The sequence below is a fragment of the Cyanistes caeruleus genome, unplaced genomic scaffold, assembly GCF_971803275.1.
Source record: "Cyanistes caeruleus unplaced genomic scaffold, bCyaCae1.hap1.1 HAP1_SCAFFOLD_78, whole genome shotgun sequence".
NCBI classification, from domain to species: domain Eukaryota; kingdom Metazoa; phylum Chordata; class Aves; order Passeriformes; family Paridae; genus Cyanistes; species Cyanistes caeruleus.
The window spans coordinates 1,188,285-1,214,237 of NW_028255889.1; the positions used below are offsets into that span (position 1 = coordinate 1,188,285).

At 53.1% G+C, this 25,953-nt stretch overlaps 2 protein-coding genes across 2 annotated transcripts in view; both read left to right on the forward strand.

The window, feature by feature from the left end:
- LOC147646801 (uncharacterized) overlaps positions 1-25,953 on the forward strand; it is a 442,845-nt gene that overhangs the window by 409,455 nt on the left and 7,437 nt on the right. Inside the window, exon 6 of the mRNA XM_086872948.1 lies at positions 4,409-4,624. Coding sequence (XP_086729074.1) covers positions 4,409-4,624 — 216 coding nt within the window. The remainder of the gene's footprint in view (positions 1-4,408; positions 4,625-25,953) is intronic.
- LOC147646813 (maestro heat-like repeat-containing protein family member 7) lies at positions 11,015-16,983 on the forward strand. Its single transcript, XM_086872851.1, has 14 exons — positions 11,015-11,074; positions 11,184-11,828; positions 12,013-12,161; positions 12,419-12,566; positions 12,754-12,944; positions 13,027-13,164; positions 13,436-13,550; positions 13,723-13,860; positions 14,076-14,252; positions 14,377-14,532; positions 14,692-14,793; positions 15,803-15,905; positions 16,188-16,244; positions 16,546-16,983. The coding sequence occupies exons 1-13, from the start codon at positions 11,018-11,020 to the stop codon at positions 16,229-16,231; spliced, it is 2,163 nt and encodes a 720-aa protein (XP_086728977.1). The 5' UTR covers positions 11,015-11,017; the 3' UTR covers positions 16,232-16,244; positions 16,546-16,983.

Here is a 25,953-nt window from a genome sequence, read left to right on the forward strand (position 1 = left end):
TCAGTCCAGGCCACAGAGCAGGGCAGGTCCCTTCAGGGACACAGGGCCTTGCTTTGGGTGGTGGCAGCATCTGCACAGCAGCAAGCTGGTAATGCAGCTGTGACAGGGACATCATGTATGGGCATGGAGATGTGAAATGTGTGGTGCAGGTGTCCCTGACTGAGGTGTTTGGCCTTTCCTGTGAAGCTGCAGAGGGGAACCTGTTGAGAGAGGAGATGGCTGAGGCCCCAGCTGCAGCTGGCACACAGGGACCCTCTTGCACACTGGGAGATTCTCACTGTGCTCAAAGTTTCCCTCTGAAGACTAAGAGCTGAATGTGGATGGGCTTAGCAACTGGTCTGCAGCCAAACAATTGAGTTCGCAAAAGAAGAAATTGAGAAAATACAAGTTTATCCATAGCAAGGAAGAAAGCAAGGCCGTTAGCATGGAAACCAATAAAAAGGTGCATAAGGGGTATTTACAGTTGTAATAAATGGAATTGGTTCGTGCTAACTAAATTGTAACTGTTATTAAAGTTATTATTAGAAACAATCAAGAATCAGTGTTACGAAGCAGATGTACCCCTTTGCAGATGTTACATGTCAAAATTAAGGTACAGGATGTAGTTTAGAAGATAAATGGTGTCTCAAGACCAAAATGGCCTTGAGATGGACCAAAATTAGAAGAAATTTAGGCATTGGGTGTAAAGATTAGTAAATATAAGGCTAATTAGTAGACTAACATAACACAAGGCTTAGTACGCACATGCAAACCTGTAAGGTTATCCAAAGGACAATGAGGAAGAAGAGAAGCCTTCACCAAAAGACCACCAAAAGAAGACTGAAGACCTCCTAACAACAAGTGAGGCATGTGCCGTGAAGAAAAGTGACGTATAATCAGAAAAATCGGAAATAGGAGGAAACTTACAGGAAACATTAATGAATATGTATAAGCATACAGTATATGAGTTCAGCTTGAAGTGCTTTGTTTTGAAGGTGAGGCAGGGTGGGAAGCCTCCGTACCCTGGTGGGTTTTGCTTATGCTTTAATCACACTTAATTACTAGTAGATTATATATATAAATTTTATTTTTTTATTAAACTGTATTATTTTACTAAACTGTATTCTTTTATACCACACTATTATTCAGTTTAGTAAATTGTATTCATTTTTAATTAAACTGCCATTAAGCCAAGGGACCTAGTTGTCAAAATTCTAATTTCATTTATAACAATATTTTAGCAAAGAAAGCTGGTACAACAACATTGGTATTTAAAAAACATGACACAATATGAGCTATATTAACAAAGAAGGCACCTTACAGTGACAACATTCTACTGTTCAAACTGTAAAACATCTTTGTGTACTGATCAGGAGGTCAGGATTTGCTCTTTACAATCCTGATGCTGAATGTCTGCTTAGGCTGTCTGGCCACAGAGAAGAATGAATCCCTTGCAGGCTGCCCCTGTTTGGACAACCTGCTCCTCACCCCGAGCCTCAGCATGTCTGACATGGCCCACCTGGGACAGACATCCCAAAACATTGATAACATTTCTCTTTAGAATTTTTCTTTATCATTAAAATCTAATTAATTAAAAAAATAAAATTTTATTATTTTATAATAATATTGTTCTGTATTTTTAGAACCTAATTTTTATATTTATATGAAAGAATTGATACATTTTTAGCAACTAAAAACATTATCATTCCTTGGTCAAAGTACCACGATTCCCTTCATTAATTAATTGATCACTATTTCTCCCTCTTTATGCTAATTTGTCCTACTTTTAGTCCTTTGATCATATTTTTTAATCATTTTCTCAGACAGGGTAAAAGGGACCACTTTGGGGTCCATGGAAACTTTTCTGGGGAACATTTGGGGCAGTTTTGGGTCTGGAGACGGAATTTAGAGAGAACTTGGTGGTCTGGAGGACACTTGGGGGAGCCAGGTGGGCACTTAGGGATTCTGTGGGACAATTCGTGGTCTGGGGGAGCACTTGGGCATCCAGGGGGGCGCTTGGAAGTCAGGGAGGGGAATCTGGGGATACTTCGGGGTCTGGGCGAGCACTTGGGGGGCTGTAACAGGGAATCTATGGGTCGCGGGGGATGATGGGAGTTGTAGGCACCGGTATAATACGGTTTAATGGTGCCGCGGAGCATCACGGGAGTTATAGGCGCAGCTCCAGTGGATTCCGGTGGGGCGTGGGGCATGACGGGAGATGGAGTCATGGCAGAAATAGTGTTCCATGGGCGCCGCGGAGCATGATGGGAGCTGTAGTCCAGGAAGTGGCTCGGAAGGCGCGTTTGGCGGTGTGGGGAAGCACTTGGAGAGCACTTCTGCGTCCGAGCCGTGGCTGCAGGTCCTCGGGGCGAATGTATATGGCTCGTGAGCACTTGGGGGGAACCTGGGGAGCTCTAACTGGGCCCTTTTGGGCGCGGGGCACGGCAGGAGGTTTGGGCGTGGAACTGTGTTCTGGGATGATGGGAGATGAATTCCCAGCCGTGTCTGGAAGGGGCATCTGTTGGGTCGGGAGCATTCAGGGATCCAGGGACGCTTTGGAGGGTCCTGAACGGGTGCTGAGTGAACACTCGGGGATCTTGGAGGGTTTGGGGCACACTTATGGGACATATGGGGGGCGATACTGGGGTTCTGGGGAGCGCAGGGCATATTCCCAGTTTCTCCCAGTTCCTTCCAGCATGATCCCATTTGATCTCAACTCTCCCAGTCAGCCTCAGCACGATCCCATTCACTCCCAGTATATCACATTTGCCCCCAACCTGGTCTCAATTGTCCCCTGCAGCCTCCTACTCACTGCCAGTATCATCCCAGTATGATCCCAGTAAGATCTGTCTCCCTCAGTGTGATCACAGTCTCTCCTGACATGGTCCCAGCTGCTCCCAGTATCATCCCAGTATGATGTCAGTACACAGCCAGTGCAATCTCAGCCACTGCCAGGACGATCCCAGGATGATCCCAGTACAAATCAGTCCCTGCCAGTGCTGCCGCTCCTGGGATCCCCCAGCCCTCTCTGTGTTCCCCCCTCCTGCATCTTCCCAGAGGAGCCTCAAGGGTTGGCAGTCCCCAGCCAGGGTCCCCAGCCAGCCCCAGGTTGGATCTGCTGTCCCCAATTTTCCCAATCTCCCAGCGGGTGGGAGCAGCGGAGAGCCCCGCGCTGCCCATCCCGACCTGTCCCGGCTCCATCCCCGCTCCTGCCGTGGGCTGTGAGGGGTTTGGGAATGGAGCACCGAGGGTGTCACTGCTCCTGGGGGAGGAGGGGGAGGGATGGAAGAGGAGGGACAAAGGAAGATCATAGAAAGGAGAAGGAACCACAAATTCACGGGACCCTCAACAGCCTGGAGAGGAGCGGGGGGGAATCCTTGGACCCCCTGCACTCCAAAGCAGAGCATCAGGGGAGAAGGGGCCATGGGAATCCAAAAAGCCCCATCATCCTTAAATGAGGAGATGGAAACAGGGGAAACTTTTTGGATTCCTGGCACTCCCAGTAGCCTGAAAAGGGTAGGGACTGAGCAGACAGGGGAACCTGAGTGCAAGTGTAACCCCCAGCAGCTGAGACAGGGAGGAACCCCTGAACACCAAAGGCGAGAGACCAGAGATGGAGAGCTCCTGGGAGGCAATTTCAGGGCTGAATTTTGGTGTTTGGGAGGTTTTTATGGGCCCCAGATGACCAGTGACTTCTAGAGATGGACTTGGACCGAGAGACATTCAAAGTCAATGTACTCTTCCCCTATTTTACCCATACCAGGATTTCCCAATCCTAAACCTTGTCTGGATGGAGAAGGAGGCTGTGAGAAAGAGGAAGATGCCCCAGGAAACCCAAGTAGGTGAGGAGGAAGTCAGTGCCCCTTTCCCCCTCTCTTCTGCTCCATCTCCCAGCCCAGCCTGGCCCCCGGCTGCAGGACAACCCCGCTGCCGACACCGTCCTGCTGGGGACGCACTGGGAGGATCTCCTTCCCCTTCCCTCTGGCACGGAGGCAAATCCCATCCTCTCCTTGTCCTTCCTCCCTCAGACAAGGAGCTGAGGATGGAGACCAGAGAGGACAAATCCCCACAGCAGAACCTCGTGGAAGAGGCCATTTTGAGCAGCTCCACAGTGCAGGAATCCAATGGGGAGGAAAAGCCCTGGAGATCCCGCAGGAGGAGGGGCTCCAAACCCCTTTTCCTCTGAGGAGGAAAGACCCACCCTGTGCTGGGAAGGTGACCAGAGATCAAGCCAGGGCTCTGAGCTGGTGGTCCATGAGCAGCTTCAGGATGGGGAGAAGCCCTATGAGTGCTTGGAGTGTGGGAAGAGCTTCAGCCACAGCAACAGCCTGATCTGCCACCAAATGATCCACACCAGGGAATGGCCCTACCAGTGTGGGAAATGTGGGAAGGGCTTCAGCTGCAACTCCCAGCTCGTCATCCATCAGCACATCCACACTGGGGAGAGGCCCTACGAGTGTGGGGAATGTGGGAAGAGCTTCCGCCAGAGCTCCAGCCTCATTACCCACATACGCATCTACACAGAGGAACGGCCCTATGAGTGTGGGGAATGTGGGATAACCTTCAGGTGTAGGTCCCAACTGATCATCCACCAGATGATCCACACTGGGGAGAGGCCCTACGAGTGTCCCAAGTGTGGGAAGAGGTTTCAGACCAGCTCCAGTCTCCTCTAGCACCAGCGGATTCACACAGAGGAGAGGCCCTTCCGCTGCCCAGAGTGCGGGAAGGGCTTCAAGCAAAGCTCCCACCTCTTCAGGCACTGGCGCATCCACAATGGGGAGAGGCCCTATGAGTGTCCCCAGTGTGGGAAGAGCTTCTCCAAGAGCTGTAGCTGGGCCAGACACCAACAGAGGCACCACTAAGGGAAGCCCTGTGAGTGCCCCGAGTGAAGGAAGAGCTTCATGTGCTGCTCCAGCTCCATCCCCTATGGGAGGCCCCACGCTGGGCAGAGCCCTGATGACCCACGTTTCCCGTGATCTGCATTGGGAAGACAGTGTGTTGGTGGTGATTTTGTTTTGGCTCTAATATTCCTTTGATTCATCTTCATCCCTTTAAAATTTACAAAATTGGAGTAACAACCAACAGATTCATCAAAGGCATCTAAAACCTCACTTTTTACTAGTGCTTCAAGGGAATCTGGGATTCAGGGAGGTACATGGGAGGGTTTTGGGGGTTATTTGGTGTATTTGTCTCCATCTTTTGCCACTCAAGGAGATGAGAGAGTTTGATCTGTCACCTCAAAACCACTCAATGCCCCCCAAAAAATATTCATTCCCACCCACAATTACTGGATTCCACAGGTCCTCAGGGTGTAATGCCTTAAGTATTAGCTTTCATATTTTTCATATTCTGCGCTGCCTAGGTTTGTAGTTTTGAACTTCATATTAAGTGTTGGTGAGCTCTCTTCACAGAGGAGGTAGACAAAACAATTCCTTTTCTAGCTTGATACTAAGGGCAGTTGTTACAAGTTTCAGGCCCAAAAGCATAAACCAGGGTGGACTGAAGAGAGAAAACAAGAAGGACAGGGCTTCGTCATCTGAAGCTGTAATTGGACCATGAACCCAAGTATGGTGATGGACCTCAACTTCTAAAAATGTGAGACCTTGTGATCAGTTGTCCATTTTTGTGACCATTTTTGCTCCATCTTGGGTGTACTTTTGGCCAGGCTCTTGTACTGCCCAAGGTGTATCCTTTAAGGCCTTTAATAAACTTTATTCTTAACTTTGTCTAGCCTCTGTTCTAGGTCAGCCTTCTGAAGGCATCAGGTGGAATGGAGTTGGAAGGGGATTGGGCCAAGTGGGATGCAAATCAGGAGGGGTGAGATGGGCATTGGGTGGGGCAGGATGGATGTGATGTAGTTTGGGAGGTGTGAAATGGGGGAAATAGGGCTTGGGAAAGGGGGTCTTGATGTCAAGCAGGGATGGGATGGGTTGGGATTGGGACTGGGGAGGTGGGGTGGGGTCTGCAATGAGACAGTCAAAGTTTGGGGATAATGAACAAAGGGGGAGCCCATTACTGAGTGAGTTTTTGGATATTCCACGTTCCTGCAGAGATTTGGGGGTATCTTATGTTTCTGAGGTGGTTTTGGGGCACTCCCCAAGTCTTACGGGGCTCCTGAGAGCAGCTCCATGGAGCCCCATTGCCAGGAGTGGTTGCCATGGGCATGAGCTCAGAGCTGTAGCCAGAGTGCGTTGCCTCAGTGCTGGAGAGCAGAGAAATGATGAATGGCCCCAGACATCTCCAGTGTGCGTTTGGTGTCAAGATGAAAAATGAGGGATGAGACCACTATGCTTTGAGATGATTTATTGCTCAAGTAGCTCGTTAAGATACCAGTCTCAAGGCATGAGATTAGTAGAGGAGCAACAAGTCAGCCATAGCTTGTGGAAGTCAGAGTTTCTTCTCTGCACAGAAATATATAACATTTTGGTCCAATAGGCCAATGGAAAACTGTTCAGACTATTCACTGAGTCCTCATAGAGGTGTAGTGAACGTTGTTTATTTCTATCTTTAGCACACTTTTGTAGGGTCTGACAGGGTTCGCGGGGCTTAACAAGCTACTATTGGTTAACACGTATTGTTTACATTCTTTTGCATGTACACCATGCCATTGTTTTTCTTTATTCTCGCTGTTCCAGGAGAGTTTCAAGGACACTGCCTTTAATATTGTCACCTGAATTAAAAGCTGGGTTGTGCAGACAGGCTTTTACTAAAATATCATGCTTTTACTCTATTAAAGTATTTCCTTACATAGGGAATATACATACAGTAAATACAGGATATGTTCTAATACACAGAGTCCTAAGACCTTTCTTTTGTTGCCCAGGGTGTGCAGGGCATACGGGAAGAGACGGAAATGGGTGCTTGTGCTCAGCAACCTGTCAGGGCATGCCGTGGTGCAGGGAAAATGGCCAGAAGCCCCTTGGCTTTTGGTGGTTCTGCTGAAGGCACAAGCCCTGTCCCATCCAGGAAGCGCCATCTGTGTCCTGCTGCCTGTGTGGTGCTGGCTGGGTTGCTGAGGGCTCCCAGGTGCCTCTTGATCCAGCTCCTCTGGAGCTCCTGTGGGGCTGCAGCGCTGCTGCTGGGCCAGGCTGGGGGAGACGCTGAGGGAACAGGGCACTGGGAGGCTGTAAATGGATGAGGGGCTGTGGAGGCCCAGACGGGACAAAACCATGGGAAGGCGTGAGGGGGATGTGTGGAGGCTGGAGGCTCCAAGGGGACAGGAGGCCCCTGAGGGGCTGGGGTGGTGCGAAGACCTGAGGAATTGGGTGTCAGAGGCCATAAGCAGCCCCCGGGCAGCCGCCTTGTTCCTGACACCCAGCTGCTCCAGTGCTTCCACAAAATGTCTCCCAGGCCTGCAGCAGAAGCCCTCAGGGCTGGGACACCACCCCTCCAGGAGGGTGGGGACAGCCTAAGGTGCCCAGGCTGGGCTGGCTGGGGACATGGAAGGCAGGGGGGTGCTGCCAGGCCACGGCCACTGGGTGCCTCCAGGAAGGGGCAGTGGGCAGAGGCAGGGCTGGCCACCAGCCCAGGCCCTCACGGCTGCCCAGGCCACGGTGCTGTGACCGAGGCCCCCCTGACACAGAGCTCGGGGCCCACAGAGCTGCTGCCACCATGGGGAGGGTGGCGATGTCTCCTCGAGCAGGGCTGCAGAGTCGCTGCTGCTGAAGAGGCTCTGGAGCCACAGAAACAGCAGCAGAGTGGGCACAGGAACAGCAGCACCCCGAACATCGGCACCTGCACAGTGAGGTGTCCGCAGCAGCCGGGTGCCAAACGGGGAGGCTGTGGGCACAGCTGCCTTTGGTTTGGCAAAAGCCTTCAGCAGAGTTGGCCACAATGGCTTTCTCTTCACTTGCAGCCTCACAGCAACACTTGGCAGCTTCAGCTGCAGCCTGTGCCCGTGACTGACTTGGATGGCCGTGCTTGAGGGTGGGCTCGCCTTCCACACTCAGGTGTCCCAAGGCAGCGGCATTGGTGCCATCGTGAGAGAGAGACACTGATGGGGTTCAAGCCTTGTGCCACACCTGTCCTCCCTCTCCTCTGTGAAGGCATCTTAATGACAGAGGCGTCAGCTCTGAAACTAAACCCTGGACTTGCTTAGAACAAAGGAAGAAGCAGCAGGCACTGAAAAAAAGCAGGGACTTACACAGCTCAGTTTTGCTCTCCACTTGGGGAACCACAGAATTCCAGAGCACTTTGTGTTGCAAAGAATCATAAACATCATCCAGTTCCAACCACCCTGCCATGGGCACAGGTGGTGTGCAGACACAACTGTCACTAGAACTGGAAGAACACTTCTCCATGTTGACCTTTTCTTCTCCTGGATTTCAAGCAAAGATGAAAAAATCATCTGGTGAATCACAAATGAATATTGTAGCTCACAGAATTAGGAGCAGGAGTCTCCAGTGGCCCATGGTGTGTCCATTCAACCATTGTTAGATCGTCCAGTTGGACTCAGCCCGGTGCAGCCTGGGCACAGGCACCAGGCTGGTCCATTTCAGCATCCCCAAGTCTTTGTGGTTCCCTGTGCACCCATTGCCTCCTGAATCCATTCTTGAATTCCCAGTTACTGCTGTGCAGGACATAAGAACACAGGAATAGCTTGTTTGGCTCATTCTTGTGTTCGCTGCTCCTGCCTAAAGGAATCATCAGGACTACATGCTGATGTAAAGATATAGCCAAACAGCAAAGATTTTTTCTTTAATGTCTAATACTAAAACCTTGTGTGACTGTTCAGACACTCTAAAATCCAGGGTGAAAATGACAGCTTTGGTATGGAAGAATCCTAGAAATTTTGACATGTGATTTTTCTAGTCAAGGATTTTAATGCCAATGCGGAAACTACAAAAATATTAAAACTTCTCATTTGCAACCCCTTTGAAATGGCATCAGCACACTTACAGGAGACAGGGTGTGACAGCAGGGACAGTACTTGGCAGTTCATGGCTTCAGATGTGGGAGATAAATATTTTGCCTGGGTTCAACCTGAAGTTCATGTTTTCCCAGGGTTTTGATTGACTGGTCATTGCAGGTAAATTTAATAAATGCAAAAGGATGTAAAAGCACAATTTCTGGAGAATGTGCACCTGGGAGAAAACTGGGAGAAAACCTTGAACACAGCCAGCAGGCTCTGGAAAAATTTTAAAAAGTTAAAATTAAAAAAAGATGTAGCCCTGTGATTGTCCAGGCAGGACTTTTTGTGTCTGGGGAAAATGTCTGCCTTGTACCAGCTGCACACAGACAGACAGGCAGCAACTGAAGCCTTGAACATCAGAGAGTGGGCTAATGTTTCTCCCAGAAAAACAGACCGAAGATCAGACTGAAATGTGACAGTGCCTCCGTACAATCAAACCATCCTAGGAAACTCAGCAGCTGATGGTGTTTTTGTGCTACTGCAAACCCCTTCCATGGAAAACCTCATTCCAGGAAGGAGCAACATCATCTGACAGATAGCAAGTGGGCAGCAGTAGCTCCAGGAGCTTCCTGCAGGAAGGAGCCCAGCCCCCAATGCACATGGGCTTTGGCTGCCCTCTGGCACAGAAGCCCCTCAGGGGCACAGGTCTCTGGGGCAGGAGATGGGCACCAGCACTGCCAGGGCTCGGGTGGGGTGGCAGGTCTGCCTCGGTGGGGACTCTGCCACACCTGCTGATTTCAGTGCTGGCTGGGCCCCAGGGCTCAGAGCAGCATTCGTGCCCTGGCCCACACGTTCCTTGTCTGTGTCACACCTGCAAGTTTAGAATGGTCACCAGCCAGGACGTGTCCAAAAGAGGCCGTATCAGCTTCTGTGCAAGGCCCCGTGCCCTTCCATCTGTGGCTGCATCGGCAGCCCTGGGGCTCCTTCTGCTGCCCTGAGCCTGCAGAGCAGGGCAGCGTTTGCTGATGGTTTGAGGTGTTCCAAAAATCCTGTTGGGCTGTCTTAGACACTTTGGGCAAGGGATTCCTTCCAACCTGGGCCACTTATGGGGGGAGGGGGGCGGCCCCAGGGTAGAGGGCAGTGTGTGTAAGGGCCTTTTGTGACACGGCGCAGCACGGTCACCATAGGATGGAAATGGACAGGGTGTCAGAGGGCCCTTTGTGACACATGGTGACATAGGAGCTGGCGGTGACAGGGCCACACCACAGTGCTCGGTGCATGCGACAGGACAGGACGCGCCAGAGTGGTGCTGTGAGGAGCCCCCACACAGCGCACTCATTTGTGTCTGACCTGGAGCTTTTCCGAGGCTTTACTCCCACAGGTGACCTTGTGGAAAGACTGCGGGACTCGGTGGCCGTGGCCTTCCCGAGGCTTTTCTTTTGCAGGTGTCTGCAAGGCCGGACTGTGGGACTTGGTAACCCAGAGCTTTCCTGAGGCATCTGCCATCCTTCTGGCCTGTGCCCTCAAGGTGAGACTGTGGGACTCGGTGACCAGAATCATTTAAGAGGAGTCTCCTGTCATTGTGGCAGGAGCCCTCAAGACCAGACTGCAGGACTTGCTGTCCTGTAGTCTTCCTGCAGCATCTCTACCGCAGGTGTCTTCAAGGCACAACTGCGGGCTTTGTTGACTCAGAGTTTTCCCAAGGCATCTCTCTTTAAGGTGCCCTCAAGGCCAGACTCTAGCATGGCAGGCAGATTCCTCAGCCTCTTCAAAGTGGTCAGGGGGAAAAGGAAGAAGGACACTGGAGCTGCTCCAGCACAACAGCCTGAAGAGCCGGAGCAGTTCCAGCCACTGCAGGATGGTGAGTGGCAGAGCTGGGCCACAGGGCTGATGGCTGCAGCCAGCTTGGCCCCATCCCATCCCATCCCATCCCATCCCATCCCATCCCATCCCATCCCATCCCATCCCATCCCATCCCATCCCATCCCATCCCACCTGCTTTGGACATGCCCACAGACAGAATGGAAGAGGGGCCAGGGCTGCCCCACCCCCCACAGCAGCCCTGCTCCATCCCCTGGCGCATCCCAGGGCTGTCCCTGCCTGGGGAGTGCACGGCTGGGCTGTGTTCTCCAGCCTCTCCCACAGCCCCTCAGCTCTGGCTGCACTCGCTCTTTGCCAGATGCAGCCATGGACCGGACCCAAGAGCAGGACCCCTCCCTTGGCCGCTTCCGCAGAACGCTGAAGGTACCTGCAGCCATCCCCACCTGGGCTGGGCCTGCTGTCACTGCTCAGCTGAGAACTGCACTTTTAGCACTCCATGGAACATGCCTAGCTACCCTTTGTTCTCCTGCAGATGTTCCGGAAGTTTGTGCCCATTCAGCACAGAAAGACCAGTACCACAGCAACTGAGAGCACAGCCGAGCCTGACTCTGGGCTGACCGAGCTCCAGGCAGAGCCTGATGTCAGCCCAGATTCATCTGAGCTCTCAGAAAAGTTTGACACCGCAGTGACTGAAAACTGGGAAGAGGCTTTTCTCATGTCAATGACTGAGGATGTGGCCACCACAGACACTATCAGTGGAGAGACTCAGGGCCTGACAAAGACTGAAACCAGCCCAGATTGGGCTGAGCACTCAGAAGACTCTGACAGTGCAATGAATGATCACAGGCCAAAGGCTGACATGGAAGTGACTGAGGACATGGCCATCACCAACTCTAGCACTGGTGTGGCCATCACAGACACTGTCAATGAAGAGACTCAGGGCACGACAAAGACTGAAACCAGCCCAGATTTGGCTGAGTGCTCAGAAGACTTTGACAGTGCAATGAACGATCACAGGGCAAAGGCTGACATGGAAGTGATTGAGGACGTGGCCACCACAAACGCCGACACTGGAGTGGCTCAGGACATCGCAAATACTGACACCATGCCAACTCCCACAGTTATTCATGCTCCCTCTACAGATTTCTTTGAGGAGAGAGGATTTGCTTCTCAGCAGGTACCCAGCCTGGGGCTAGGGCTGGAGGCCTCCCAGGGTTGTGTGCCCCCTCAAGCCATGGCCACTGGGCCCCCTCAGCCTTTCAGGCCAGCACAGTGTGGTGGGAAGGGAAGCACTTCTTGGGGGAAGCTGGGGAAGCTGATCCCTTTTACAGTGCTCCAAGTCTTTCCCATGCCTCCTCCAGGTGCCAGTCATGGTGAAAAACATTCACCAGAGTCTCACGTCCCATGTCACTGTGGGTGCCAGGCTGGCCACGAACATTCTGAAGCTGGCTGAAAAACACCCTGTTGATGTGGTGCTGACCCTCCTGCGCTGTGCCCCATCATGTGACAGGTATGGGGCCCACGTGCCTTGAGAGCTCAGGGCTCACCAGCCTTTAGGGCCCATTGCCCTGCACAGCCTGTCCAATGGGCTCTGCCCAACAGGCAGAGAGGTCCAGGAGCCTTGGGCCCCTCTGTTTCTCCAGGCTGCTGCCAATGTTCCCTCCCTGCCCCTCAGGGCACTGGGGCTTTGTCACTTGGGCTCCCACAGCTGCATAGGTCATGGTGCTATGACTGAGACACCCCTGATACAGAGCTCTGATCCCACAGAGCTGCTGCAATGATGTGGAGAACTATCGCCTCGTCGGGACCAACAATGAAGAAGGTGCTGGCAATACTGCTCTGTGTGATGGAGGATTGGCCTCTGCACAGCATGTGCACCTCCGATGGGGACAACAAGACTGTTTTTTCCCTGGCTGTGAGTTTATGGGCCCTTGCTCAGTCCCAGATCACCCTCTCCCTGCCTCTGCGAGCGCTGGGCTGAAACCTGGGCTAGGGGAAGGCTCAAGGGACACCGGGCCCGCTGCTCCCCCTGCGTCTCCCCTTGGGCCCTGCCCCATGGACACCTCAGCACTGAGCACTGTCTTTGGGTGCTTCTTTTGCAGGCAACTCTGGTGCTCTGGGTGATTATCCAAGTGCCTGAGTGCCACGAGGCCATGATCCTTTATTCCGCCCGCCTGTTTGTGGCTCTGCTGTTCCATGTTGTCATCACCACCCAGCAGATGCCACCAGTGGAAGTTGACATCTTCTGGAGAGCATGCCAGGAGGAACACCGCCTTCCCAGCAACCCCAACAGGTGCCAGTCCTCCTGTCCTTCCCATGCCTTTGTAGACACTGCCAGTTTTCCCAGTGTGACCTGGGCTTTGCTCTGCACACAGGTTTGCAGTGCAGGCCATGAAGGCTCTGCTCTGCTGTTTGCACTATGATAGTGAGTTGATAGCTATGGAGCGCAAGCGTGGCTGGGACACGCTGCTCTGTGCTGACACCCAGCACTATGCCGTGGGTCTGTTGGCCAGGTGAGACCCCCTTCTCCCCACTACCTCCAGCTTTTGTGCCCGGTGCCTGAGGTGTCCCCCACAGTCCCTGTGGTCCTGGGCCAGAGGGTCACTGAGAGATGGCTGAGCAGACTGGAAAAGGCCAGGAGAGGATGCCCAGAAGGAGCCACCTCCCAAAGTACCCACAGTCCCTCCAGGGATGCTGAGGAAAGACCAGACCTCAGTGAGTCATTCCTAGGAGAGGTTTGCCCTCCCCACCTCAGGGTCTTTGTGCCTTTTTCCCCTCTTCCAGGGAGATGCACGGTGCCTCCCTATCCTTATGTTCTGGGATTGCACTCCGCCTGCTCCGGCTGCTCAGCAGGGAGGAGCCATGCTGGGATCTGCCCTTCCTGCCATTCCTTGTGGAGGTGAGCTTGATGGCCAGCACTACCTCACTGACCTTCCTCTCAGCTCTCTGCCCTTGCATAGCCACAGCTGCCTGGGACGGTGCCTGCTCCCTGTGCCGCTGCCTGGACCCCGCCCTGTGTGGTTCCAGGCTCCTGCCAGCTGGGTCCCCTGTCACTGCCCTGTGCCTTTCAGGTCCTGGATTGCCTGGACTTGCGTGAACGTGGTGACAGCATCCTGGAGATCATGTCAATGCACCTGCAGAATGAGTGCAGGCAGAGGCGTCGCCTGGCGCTCAGAGGCCTCATGGTGCTCAGCAAGGATCCCTCGATGGTGAGGACAGGGCAGCAGCTGAAGCTGTGCTGGGGAAAGCAGCTCCTTGTGCTGGCTGGGCTTCAGGAGCTGAGGCAGCTGCTCCCAGCTCTCCTGCCTCACCTGCCTGAGTGCTTTGGGACAGCCCTTTGGCCTCTGGGCCCGGCGGCAGCAGAGTGGGGCTGCAGTGCCAGGGCCGTTCATGGCTTCTCATCACAGCCTTGTTTTCCACACAGGCCATAAGAATGTGCAGCCTGTCTCAAAGCCTTCTGGAGCTGCTGGGTGATGCAGACAGAGATGTGGTTGGCATGACCCTCCACGTGTTCACTAATATGCTCAAGACCAAAGACATCCTGATATCCAGTACCACTGCCCCAAAGCTGGCTGAGGCACTCCTGCTGCTCTTTGACCATGTAAGGCTCTGTGCCCCCAGCCACGAGCACTGGCTGCTGTACAAAACTTTGCTTGACAGATATTTGGGCCTTCACCCAGTGAGCCTGGAGTAATTGGTATTAAGTTCTTTTTCTCTTCCTTCAGGACCACAGCCAGGTGCAGCTGCTCTCCCTTGACCTCTTCTTCAACATGATGGACTTGGTAATGGATGAGGGAAAAAAGCCTCTGGAGAAGATTTTGAGCCAGAGCCTGATTCCCCTCTTCATCCACTGCTATGATGAGAACCAGCATGTGGCGAAGGTCAGGTTTTGTGTGATGCTGGTGCATCCCTGGGAGGGGCATTGGCTTCCTCATGCCCTAGAACCTCCCAGGCTGCAGCCTCCTCTGGGCCCTGTCACCCAGACAAGAGTCCTGTGCCCTTGGCTGCATTGCCATCTCTGCATCTCTGCTGCTCTCCAGGCCTCTCAGAAAACGCTGATTCGTGTGGCCGAGTTCCTGAAGAGGAGAAATCTCAAGCAGCTGATGAAGAAGGAGCAGCTGTCGAACTTTGCAGAGTGTCTGGTAAGGACAGCCTAGAAGCCCCAGCCTCAGCCTGGAGAAGACCCTTGGCCCCAGCACTCAGTGTGTGGTGCTGGCATCTGTGCCCCTGCCTGGTGCCGCACCCAGGGGCGCCAGCCTGCGCCGCACACACCGCTCCCTTCCCTGGGCCGCACACGTTCTTCTCCAGGCTCCTGTGGCCCCGAGCCGGGTGCCAAAGGAGCCCTTGGTATGCGGATAGAAAAACTCTATAGCTCACAGAGTAGTTATGAGAGTAGGTATGAATTTATTCAGTGCTGAGGTGCATGGGGGATATCTCCTCCAAAAGCATGCACACCTTGGAGACTTGTTTCTCCCTTTTTATTCTCTACAAACCAGGGTTACACAGTATGCCTAATACATATTCATTTGCTAACCCTGCCTTTCCCCGCTTCATACTAAAATTAGTTCCACGCCTATTTGCAGCTGCACACTGCTCCTTGTTGGTCACTCTGGTGGTCGTCTGGGGGTCTTTAGGGCTGCAATTTTCCTTCAGCTGAACTTTTCACCTTGTCTTTTTGTGCATGCTCCTTTCAGTTCTTTTGAACCCTCTCTTTCCATTTCTTGTGGCTTAGGGGTCCAAAAGAATCCAAGGAACCCCCCTCATCCTATGGTGCATTTATGCTTGCATCCTGTTTACGTATTCTAGCTCTTTATCTCATCCTGCAGTCTTTATTCTCTTCCTGCTCTTATGGGAGCAGTCAGCATTTCACACGGGTTTTGTAGCCCTTTCTTTTACTCAAGGCAATTTTTATAAATGATTCCTAATTCCTAATTTCTCTGTTTCACCCTGGCCCACTGGGGCTGTGGGCCGGGTCGGCACCGCGGCTCCCCAGGCAGCACCCGGCCCTCTGCCCCCTCCAGAGCCCGGCGCCAGCGGCTGCTGGCCGGGCCTCAGGGCTGGGCGGGCACGGGAGGCCGGGGCTGGCCGCAGGCAGTGCCCGACCGAGGGGCACAGCCCGCGCCAACCCTTCCCTCCTGCCGCTCTCTGCAGCTGGCACAGGACGAGAGGCGAGCAGCTGAGCACCTGCGCCGGGCCCTGCCGTACCTGCAGAGCCCACAGGAGTCCCTGCGAGCGGCGGCCATCAGGTTCATCGGTGAGCCACGAACCTGGCTGGGCTCCCTCCCCGCCCCGCCGCAGCTCGGCCCCAGCCGCGGCTGCTGCCCCGGCAGCGGCACCCGGGCCCGGCGCCCTGGAGCCCCGGCTGCCCTCGGGGCTGCTGCCGGCCTCTGGCAGCCGTGCCCTTGGGCTGAGTCAGGATGCGGCAAGGGCCCGGGCTGAGCCCTGCCGGGGGCGGGAGGGCGTGTGGCCCCAGGGCTGGCAGCGCCGCTGGCAGGGAGCTGTGCCGCTGGGGCCCTGACAGGCTCTGTGTTCCCAGAGATGGTCGAGGTGCCAATGAGGGGGCAGCAGGAAGAGCTCTAGGCCTTCAGTAAGGGTGAGTGAGTGCTGTCCGTGGGGGCTGGCGTGGGGAGCTGCAGTCTCTGCCCTGGCCACTGAGGGCTTTGCTCCTTGTGTGGACAAGGGGCGGTGAGGGCAGAGCACAGAGAGATTTCAGGGACGCGGGGCGGGGGATTTGGCAGGTGTGCATTCGTGACCAGGACCTTGCAGCTGATCCCGTTGTCCACTCCCCTCTTGTAACTCTGGCAAGAGCAGGCTGGGATGGCCTTGGCAGGACATTCTCCTAGGATTCCCGCAGATACGGGCTCTGATTGTGGCTCTGTTCCTCTCTCTTCCAGCCTTTTAAGCCCTGAGGAGGAATGACAGCCCTTCCCAGACAAACATAGTAGTTCAACTGATATTCAGTGAAAGAGCTGCAGAAGTACACTCATCTGCTGGCTCAGAAGAAACAGTGTTCATTTAAGACCTCCAGATGCCATGGAAGATGAGAACACCTTGACACCAGAAGAGACCAGCTGGAGCTCCAGGCACAGCTAATGATTGGCACAGCTGAGCCTGTGGGAAGCTCATGTGGCTTCAGGCCTCTCCCTGCCTGTAGATAGTTCCCTCCCTGCAGCCCTCAGACACTGCCCACTCCTTCTTTTTCCCTTCCACTCTTCCTCCCTTTTGACAGCTCCATCCCCCCAGCCCTCAGACTGTGCCACCCCCTTTTTTGCCTCTCAGCTCATCCCTTTGCTTTGCCTTCCAGCAATAAACAGTTTGGCTTTTTCACTTAACCTGCATCTATGTGGAGCTGAAGGGTCACAATTCTGGAGTTCTGTGACACAAATCCTGAGCCCTGAGACACACGGGCCCCTCCTGCTGTTCTCTTCTGCACTGTGTTTTGTTCAGAGATGCAGAGGAACGAGCGCAGATCAGGCTGGATAGGTCCCTGTGCTGAAGGTCCAGTTCCACAACATTGTGGAGTTAAATGTCTTGCTGAGCACCCTGAGCCTTGGATTTTGGAAGAGCCAAGCTGAGTATGCCCTGAACCCTGCTGTGAGGAGTTCTGTGTCAAGCATCCACAGATGGCAAAGGAGCTTAGAATGCCTGAGGCTTTCAAGAATAGCTTCCTGAAAGCACAGTAATGCTCCATCCCTGCTCAGGATCAGGAAGAGGGCAGAACCAGAGAGCATCTGGGCTTAACAGGGAGCTGTGGGTGTGTCTAAGAGCAAATGAAGCAGCAGCACAGTGGCTGAGACTCGGACGCACAACCGTGCCGGCGTCCGGAGCGCTGTCAGGCAGTGCCGGGATCCCGGCTTTGGTTCTGGGCCCCACAACTGAGGAACTGCAGCCCCTGCCTCAGAGCCTGTCAGAAAGCCAAGCAAGTGAGACCAGAGGGAGGGCATCCTTCCAGTCTCTCTTGGGCATGGCCACAAAACAGCTCCTGCTCCTTCTTCCTCCGCCTCTGTTTGGGCTCTGCTGTTACAAATGGAGACAAGTTTAGACAAGTTCTGCCTTTGTCTCAGCTTTGTGACAGCAGCTCATTTTGAGGCAGCCTGCACCCCAAATGTCTCTCATTCACAAGTTCTTAAGAATGGCTGATTTGGTTTATTATAAAATGAATTCTTTATTGAATTGACAAAGGATTAACAGACATCAGACTTTAAATAGACCACTTAGTACATAGGACAAAACAAAAAGAGCCACTACTAGATCAAAAATACAGTGGACAATAAAGGGTACCTTGTTATAAATCCATATTGTGATACTGGCTTTCGCAAGTATTAAGATGGATGCTGTATGTTGTATGCTTTTGCAATGTCTTTTTCTCCTGCTAGCAAGTTTTAGGCATAGGTCAAGAAGAATTTTGGACATTAGGGCAATGTCCTGTCTGTGCAAAGCAAGATAACCTCCAGGAAACAAATGATGGGGCCCAGGCTGCTATCAACACTGACCACCTGCAGAAGAAGGAAGCCCAGCCCAAATAAAAATGTGCTAAAGGGAAATAAAATCTGTAAGACACATGCTCTAAAAAGGCGGATTCAGGGTGTAGACATGCAAAATACTTTTTGGAAAAATATGAATATGCATTAAAACCCCCCAGCAGAATGGGAGTGTTCCAAAGATATCAGGTGTGTTCCTGGCAACGCACCAGGATACCCTGGCTGTTTTAACCCTTTGCTTTATTGTCTTTGTCTCCTAATTGTCTTTTTGTTTATATTAAACCTTTTATAATTTATTAAGTGAGTGAACCTCGTTTTTCACAATAGGAAGGAGTTCTTCACAGAAAGGCTGATTGGGAATTGGAATGGGCTGGCCAGAGGGGAGGTGGTGGAGTCACTGTGTCTCTCTCCAGTGGTGTGGGGGAGTGACATCAATCTCTGTGCAATAACTGATTTTGCTTTAAAATAATTGCTTCAAAATTGCTTCCTGTTCCACCGTGAGTGTCTGTGCTGGTTTGTATTAGTTGATAGTTGGTGAGGAGGGAAGAAGCCACCCATGCAAATGCTTTTTCTAGGAGGGGGCTGCTAAGAGCTTCCTCTGTGCTTAGCAAAACCAATAGCTGGCTGGCTCTGAGAATTGACAACCTATGAAACCATTTAGAAGCTGGATTCTCCTCTGTGAAATTGACATTTTAAAGACAGTCAAGCCGAGGAAAGCTCTCTGTTGTTTCCAGCTGTGAAAAGTTAACTGGGTGCTGGTCACGCCGGCCCTGCTCCACCCTGGCCTGCACCGAGCCGGGCTCCGCCAGGCCCCCTTCACCAGCGGCTGCCGGGCACAGGGAGGGGAAGCCATCGGCCCGCAGCTGAAATTGAAGGAAGCAGGGGCCTAGGACCAGCCATGCAGGCAGAACAGCCATGACTGTTCTGGCTGGGCCCCCTGAGATCTTTGCACAGCTCCAGGGCAGCCTGAAATTCATAACTGTGACTGCTTTTGGACCAGGCAAAAACCATCATGATCATCTGCAGGCCTGGGTGAGATATTAACTATTTCAGTGCACAGATGAGACCTGCAGACCTCGATCCTCCCCTTGGGTGAGAGAAAAGGACAGAGTGAGGATATGTAGAAGACAACATGAAGACGCCAAAGTCAGTAAAGAAGGAGTCAAGTCCCAGATGAAAGGAGAATGAGGAGATGCCTTAGTATTGGGGCTGAAAGTTCTTTTGGTAAGGCCATGGACATGGACTATGATACACTAAAATATCCCCTTTAATTCATTAGAAAATATGGAGAGATGGAGTGTTCAAACTCTAAACATGGGCAGAGGCCTATAAGAAACGGTCCAGAGTTTCCCTCATCTGCCTCATAATCATTGCAAGAACAGAGACTGAGACCCTGAAGACACCAAGGGACTTTGTGCAGGGGTTCTGGCCTGGTTGAGGTGGAAGCTTGCCAGGCGATTGTTTGCAGGCGTGCTTGCTGTGCTGTCAAGGTACACTGCCTTCATTCCTGCTGGTGAGCAGGGACTTGTAAGGAGCGGCCTGTTCTGTACCTTACACCTGCTTCCCAGAGCAAGGGGTCTCATCAAAATAGCCGAGGAATTTCCCCACCTCTTGGCCAGCTGCCCCTTGCTTTGAAACAGACTGTAAAAATGACTTTTCCAAGTTACTTTCTTTGAGAGAGATGTCTCCATGGAAGAAGACACCGGCGACCCTGTCTTGTCCGTTGGTAGCTATAACCCCACCCCCCCCCTTTTTTCTCCTTGCATTTTGCCTCTTTATCCCTCTCTCCCTCTCTCTCTCCCTGTCCTCTATCGCATCACCCTTGTTGCTGGCACTAAAATAAAGACGCATTACTGCTGTTGTGATTTAAACTGAAATCCTTTGGTGTCCTTTTTGCAATCTGAGATCAAACGAACCTCTCATGACTCCCACTTGTGTTAGTGGATCGTGACACTCGGGAGCGGGGTGACCCAAGGTGCGGCTTAGAGCAAATGCTCCACGGCACAAGGATATTGGTAGGCGCACGGTGGAGACAAGGATGAGGAGGAGATCTCCAGTATGGGTTCCAAAGGCTTTTACTCCACTGGAGCATCCAGGGACTGAAGACCAAGAACACAACTGAGTGTGGGTTTTTATATGGGGGAGGCCAGAGGGAGGGTACAAAATTTTAACCAATCGGAAGAAACTATGGGAGGAGTGGAAGGTTCCATTCAACAATACAATAGGGGAAACAAGGGGAGCAGAGTGGGTCACATGGGCCAATGGGGAATTGGAGATTAGGGGATTTCCAGAGGGGCGGTTCAGGTAGGAGGCTGGCCTAAGGGAAGACTGACAAATGGGTGTAATGACAGATGGGGAACATGAGAAAACAAGGGCTGGGCTTGAGGCAGGTTGGATTGATAGGTGGGTAGGAGGATACAAACTAGGAGCAAACCAATGACTTAGGGGAATAATTGGAGAAACCATTCAAACAAAGCAGACATCACAACAATAGAACTGTTAACCATTACAGGAGGTGGCATCTTCAAGAGGCGATGGCATGTGAGTGAGCTCTTGCCACATTGACACTCATTGTTCTACGTAGAAAGGGACATTGAGAACTTAACCTCCAGCATTCTCCATGGATCTCAAACTGTCATGTGCCAGGGCTTCCAGATAATCCATGTTCTGATATCAATCTAGACGGGAGCACAGATCAGAAGTCTTTCCATGGTGCCCCCAGTGGAGCCGTGTCCGCCTTTGTCTGTCAGGAAAAGGGATGCGGGAAAAGTGGGCAGGTGCCACCCTGCTCTATTTGTGTGCCAGGCCTGAGCCTCAAGTGTTTCTGGTTTCTTAGCTAATTTCTCCCTGGCTCCTCTTTAATATGAGCAAGAGAAGAGCATCGCACAGTCCAGTTTGACAAATAAGGCTTGTGCACAACTGAGTGCTTCCACTAAATTAAAAACCCATGGTGCTTGAAAGCCAACCTTCTGTTTGCTCAGGCCTCCTCACCTCTGTAGATGAGGTGACTTTATGCTGCTGGTATGTGGGTTTTAGGAGTATGTGGGTTTTTATCTGTGATAGAGGTGAGGAAGTGTTGAACTCATTCCAATGAGCTGGCCAAAGCAGTGACTTTAGTGTCTCTTTGGCTGGGAAGTAGCACTGGCTTTGTTGAACGCAGCAGCACGAGCAGGGCTCCTCCAGCAGCAGGGACACACCATGAACCAGGAGGGGACCGTGGTACCAGAGGGGACTGTGTCACCAGAGGGGACTGTGGCACCAGAGGGGACCGTGGCACCAGCCGTGCCCAAGGCCTGAAAAGGGTGGCAAAGTCAGGTGGTGCTGCCTAGCTGTATGAACAGCTCAGGCAGGGCGTGGTGAGGAGCCAGATCTGGGGGCCATCCAAGGAGTCCTGTCAAGAGCAAATGGTTCTAATATTCTCTCTGGGAAAAAAAAAGGGGCAATCTTTAGAGTGAACTGAAGTGCTAATAAAGATTTGCTCACATATGGTGGGGTTTCTCTGCAAATGGGCTTTGATGGGAAATTTCTGACGACATTTAGTTTTGCTCTTTAAGTTGAGCACCTGAGTAGCTTTGTTGAGGAATGGAGAATTGTTTGTAGCTCAGTATTTTCTCAGGAGGAGCCTTACATTTTAGCACAGGAGGAAGGTAAGGCAAAGGTTTAAAATCTTTCCCCTCTTGAAGTGACACACTTTCTGAGGAGTCTGAGGAGAATTCCCCTCAGCCACTGCCAGGGCTGTTTGCCTCTTCTGCAGGCTCAGGATTCTGGGAGTTCCAGGAGCCTCAGCTGCCATGGTATTTTCCTCTGAATATTTCTTGTTGTGCAGTATACAGGGAGAATATTTTGTGTGAGATTCTCCTCTGGGCCTTGAGGTGAATCTCAGTAATTCTGTTGATTTTCATGTCCAGATGAACTTTTTTGTAGATAGGAAGGAAAAAGGAAGAGGCACCATGGAAAATTAATTGCTCAAAATGTGAGTGGCCCAACCACATTAAAAATGAAGTCTAAACTGAAGAAATCTTTTATTTTTATATTTTTTCCTTGCTAGGTGGGGTAAAACATGAAGTGTAAATAAATAAAGTTCTCTGTAAAGGTTCAGCCAGCACCCAGCTGTATGAAAATCAAAAGGGATAAGACAGGGCATGGGAAGAATCTTCAGCCCTTCCCATTGAAGGTAAAAGAGTAGGAAAAGTGCCTCTGGCTGTTACCCACAGGTAATGTGTTATTTGTAGCCAAGAGCAGATGCCCCAAGCTGCTGGTGGCCCAAGCCCTGTCATGGCTGTCCCACTTTCAGTCCTAGCTGGACCAGGGTGGCTGGCTCGAGAGGGGAGGAGGTGGGGGAATCTCAGGGGGCTTCCTCTTCACAGCCGGGCTGGGGGGCCGTGGGGGAGGCACGGAGTGCTGGTGCTCTGCTTTCCAGGTCGACTCCTGCTTCTGAGGCCACATCTGAGAGCTGTCGAATGAGGCAGTCTCTGGGCTCCCTGGGGGCAAGGGAGAATCACACCTTCTTGGCTGGTATGCTGGAGCTGCAGCAGGGTGACTGTGGAGAGAGGAGTGGCTGAGGCCCCCAGCTGCCGTGGGCACTCCGGGATCCTCCTGCACAGCAGGGCCCAGAGTGGCCAAGGCTCCCCAGCACGGCTGGAGCTGCTGGCACAGCTTGGCCCAGCTGGACAGCTGCCCCTCAAGGCCCCAAGCAAGCAGGGGATGGCTCTGGGCAGGGTCCCTGACCAGGAGCGGGTCCCAGAGCACCTCTGCCTTTCAAGGGCAATCTCGTCCCCGCTCTTTCTCCTGCCCACCTTGCTTTGCCTCTGCCTGCTGCTCCTGGGGCTGCTCTTGGCCAGGCAGCCTCAGTGGGAGCCAGCACTGGCTGCAGCCCCAGCGGGCTCCCCAGGACATGGCCCAGCAATTAAGAGGCCAATGAAAGGCCTGGGCAGCAGCAGAACTCTCAGCAGAGTTATTTGGGCAACCACTGACTACCCACAAGTGCACAGCAGCCTCACTGGGAATGTTTCCTGACTATGAGCAGCCTTTCAAGAAGCTGGAGGGTGGAGATGAACAACAACTTACCGTTTCTTGTCCTTCCACCACCGGAATCCAACATAGCACAGGACCATGGAAAGTGGCACTGTGAACAGTGTCACTGCTGTGCCTATCATGCAGGACTTGCGCACATCCTGCAGGCAGAACACTCTTGGGGTGCTCGATGGATTCTCAGCATTTATACTGGACTTGCCAAGCGCATCTGTGGGAGCAATGGGCAGCGTGAGCCTGTGCTGTGCTCCATTGCTGAGCTGGCAGCACGGTGGATACGGCCAGGACATTCTCTGTTTCCCCCAGAGCTGGGGCCTGCAGGCACCTTGCCACCCCTTGGCACAGGCTGTGCCACCCAACAAAGCCCAGAAGGCCGAGAGCGGAGCCTGGGACAGCACAGCTGCTTGGGCAGTGGCTCCTTCCAGGGACACGGGCCAAACCCATCCCTGAGCAGCCACTGCCACCCCTGACCCTCCCTGCTCTGTGACAGCTCCCCCAGCCAAAGGGGACAGAGCCAGGCCCTGTAAGGGGCCAGTGAATCCCCTGCCCAGTTGGGAGCCAGGGCTGGCTGTGGCCCTGGGCTCACGGCAGGGCTCCCACTCTGGGCTGCTCCTGTGTCTTGGGCCTCTGGATGCTTAGGGCCAGCTCCAGGAGCAGCTGCAGGGGGAGAGATGTTGGTGCACAAGTCCCAATTCCCAGGGGCAGGGAATGAGCTCCAGAGGCCTGGAAGCCACGGCACCTCCAGCTTTGGCTGCTGCCGGGCCATGCAGGCCCTGAGGGAAGAGCTGCTGGCATACAGCCCTGCCGAGGGAGAGCCCAGCACAGCAATTACCTCCTGTGCCTGGGCCTGGGATCTCCTCCTTTCCTGCACCAGGAGCTGGCACAGGGCCATTCCTTCCTCTAGCATATGCCATCATCTGCACAAACATCTGCTCCAGCACTTGAGAAAGGAAAAGGGACAGCTGCATAAGATAGAACTGTTCACCATTAGGGGAGGTATCTTCAGGAGGCAATACTTGTTAAAGTCATGGATAAAGGTCAGGAAAATATCCAGGTTATTGGGGCTGGGCCAGGGCCCTCGCTCCTCCAAACAGCCACTACACCTGATCTAGCCCAAGACCAGGTATTTCAGGGGATCTCAGGGTGTGCATGGCCTATGCTGCAGTTTGGGCTCCCTGTCATCTGATGCCAAATGCCTTCCTACAGGGACTGGGGAGAAGCTGCAGCCAGGCCATGCTGGGAAACAGCCCTGAAGGCCATGAAAGCAGCAGTGGGGCAGCAAGGCTGCCATGGATCCCTTTCTGCTGTGCCAGGCACGGCGTGTCCAGATGTGCCCCTGGCTTCTGGATGTCAGGAGAAGGCTGAGGGACATGAACCCACCACGGCGTCTCTCCAGATCACTCAGCATCCTGTCCAGAAGTTGGGATGCCTCCAGGGATTTCTTGTCTTCTATCTCTTTGTTCTTCCATCTTGGAGGACCTTAATGGAAAGTAGTTCTGTTTCTCCATCAGTCCAGAGTAGCAGTGAGTGTACCCGGATTCCTGGTGCCCTCCAAGGCACTCCCTCCTCTCTGCCTTCCACTCAGTAGCAGGAGCAGGGGGACAAGGTGCCTGCAGTGGGCCCACACTGGGATAGAAGAAGCCCCTTGCATGGCAGTCAGGGGAGAAAAGACTCCCTGGAGCTGCCAGCAGCTCTGAACTGAGCCCCAGACAGGGCCAGGGCTTGGCAGCAGCAACAGGAGCAGCTCAGTCCCCTGGGGCTGGCAAAGGAGCCATGCAAGGCACAGCCCTGGGGCACAGCCCTGGGCCCGGCCCCTTCCTCTCTGCTCTTCCTTGTAGCTGCACAGAGCACACGGAAAGTGACACTGGCATTGCACATGGGAAGAAGATTGATAGTTAAATGCTCCTTCCTCCCACTGACAACAATTCTGTGGGATCACTCAGGGCTCCAGAAGGGAGGGGGGCGATGTTTCCAGAATCCATCAGCCTTCAGATTCTTAAGGGAAATGGCATGAGGGTGAGCTCTTGCCACACTCACACTGATAATTCTGTGCAGAAATGGACATTGAGAACTTGCCTCCAGCATTCTCCATGGGTCTCAAACCATTATGTGCCAGGGCTTTCAGATGCTCCATGTCACCATCCCAATCTAGAAAGAAGCACAGATCAGAATCATTCCATGGCGAGCTGGGATCCCCCTTCTGCCTTAGGGAACTGGGCACTGCAAGGGGGTCGGGGAAGGCCATGGGAGCCACATGTCAATGGACATGGCCAAAGCTGCAGAGGGGCCTGGGCAGCTCTGGGCTGGCCCTGGACGCTCTCAACGCCTTTTCCATGCTCTGTGCAAAATCCCTGAAAGGCAGGCACTGCCAAGCAGCAGAGATTTACAGCTCAAGCCTCAGCAGGGCTCAGGCCCAGAGGCACAGCAATTACCTCCTGGGGCTGTGCCTGGCATGGCCTCCCTTCCTGCAGCAGAGGCTGCCCATGAGCCACTGCTTCCTCCGGGAAACGCCGCCTTCAGCACAGCCTTTGGGTTCATCTCTGGAGAAAGGAAAAGCCACAGCTGGATCAGATGGAACCATTCCCCTTTCAGGGAAGTGGTGTCATCATGATGCGATACTAGTCAAGGTCATGCATAAGGATTAGGAAATCATATAAACTTATGGGATTGGCCAGAGCCCTCCCTCCTCCAAACAGACCCTCAACCTGATCTAGCCCAAGACCAGGAAATGTCAGGGGATCTCAGGATGTGCATGGCCCATGCTGCAGTTTGGGCTCCCTGTCAGCTGAT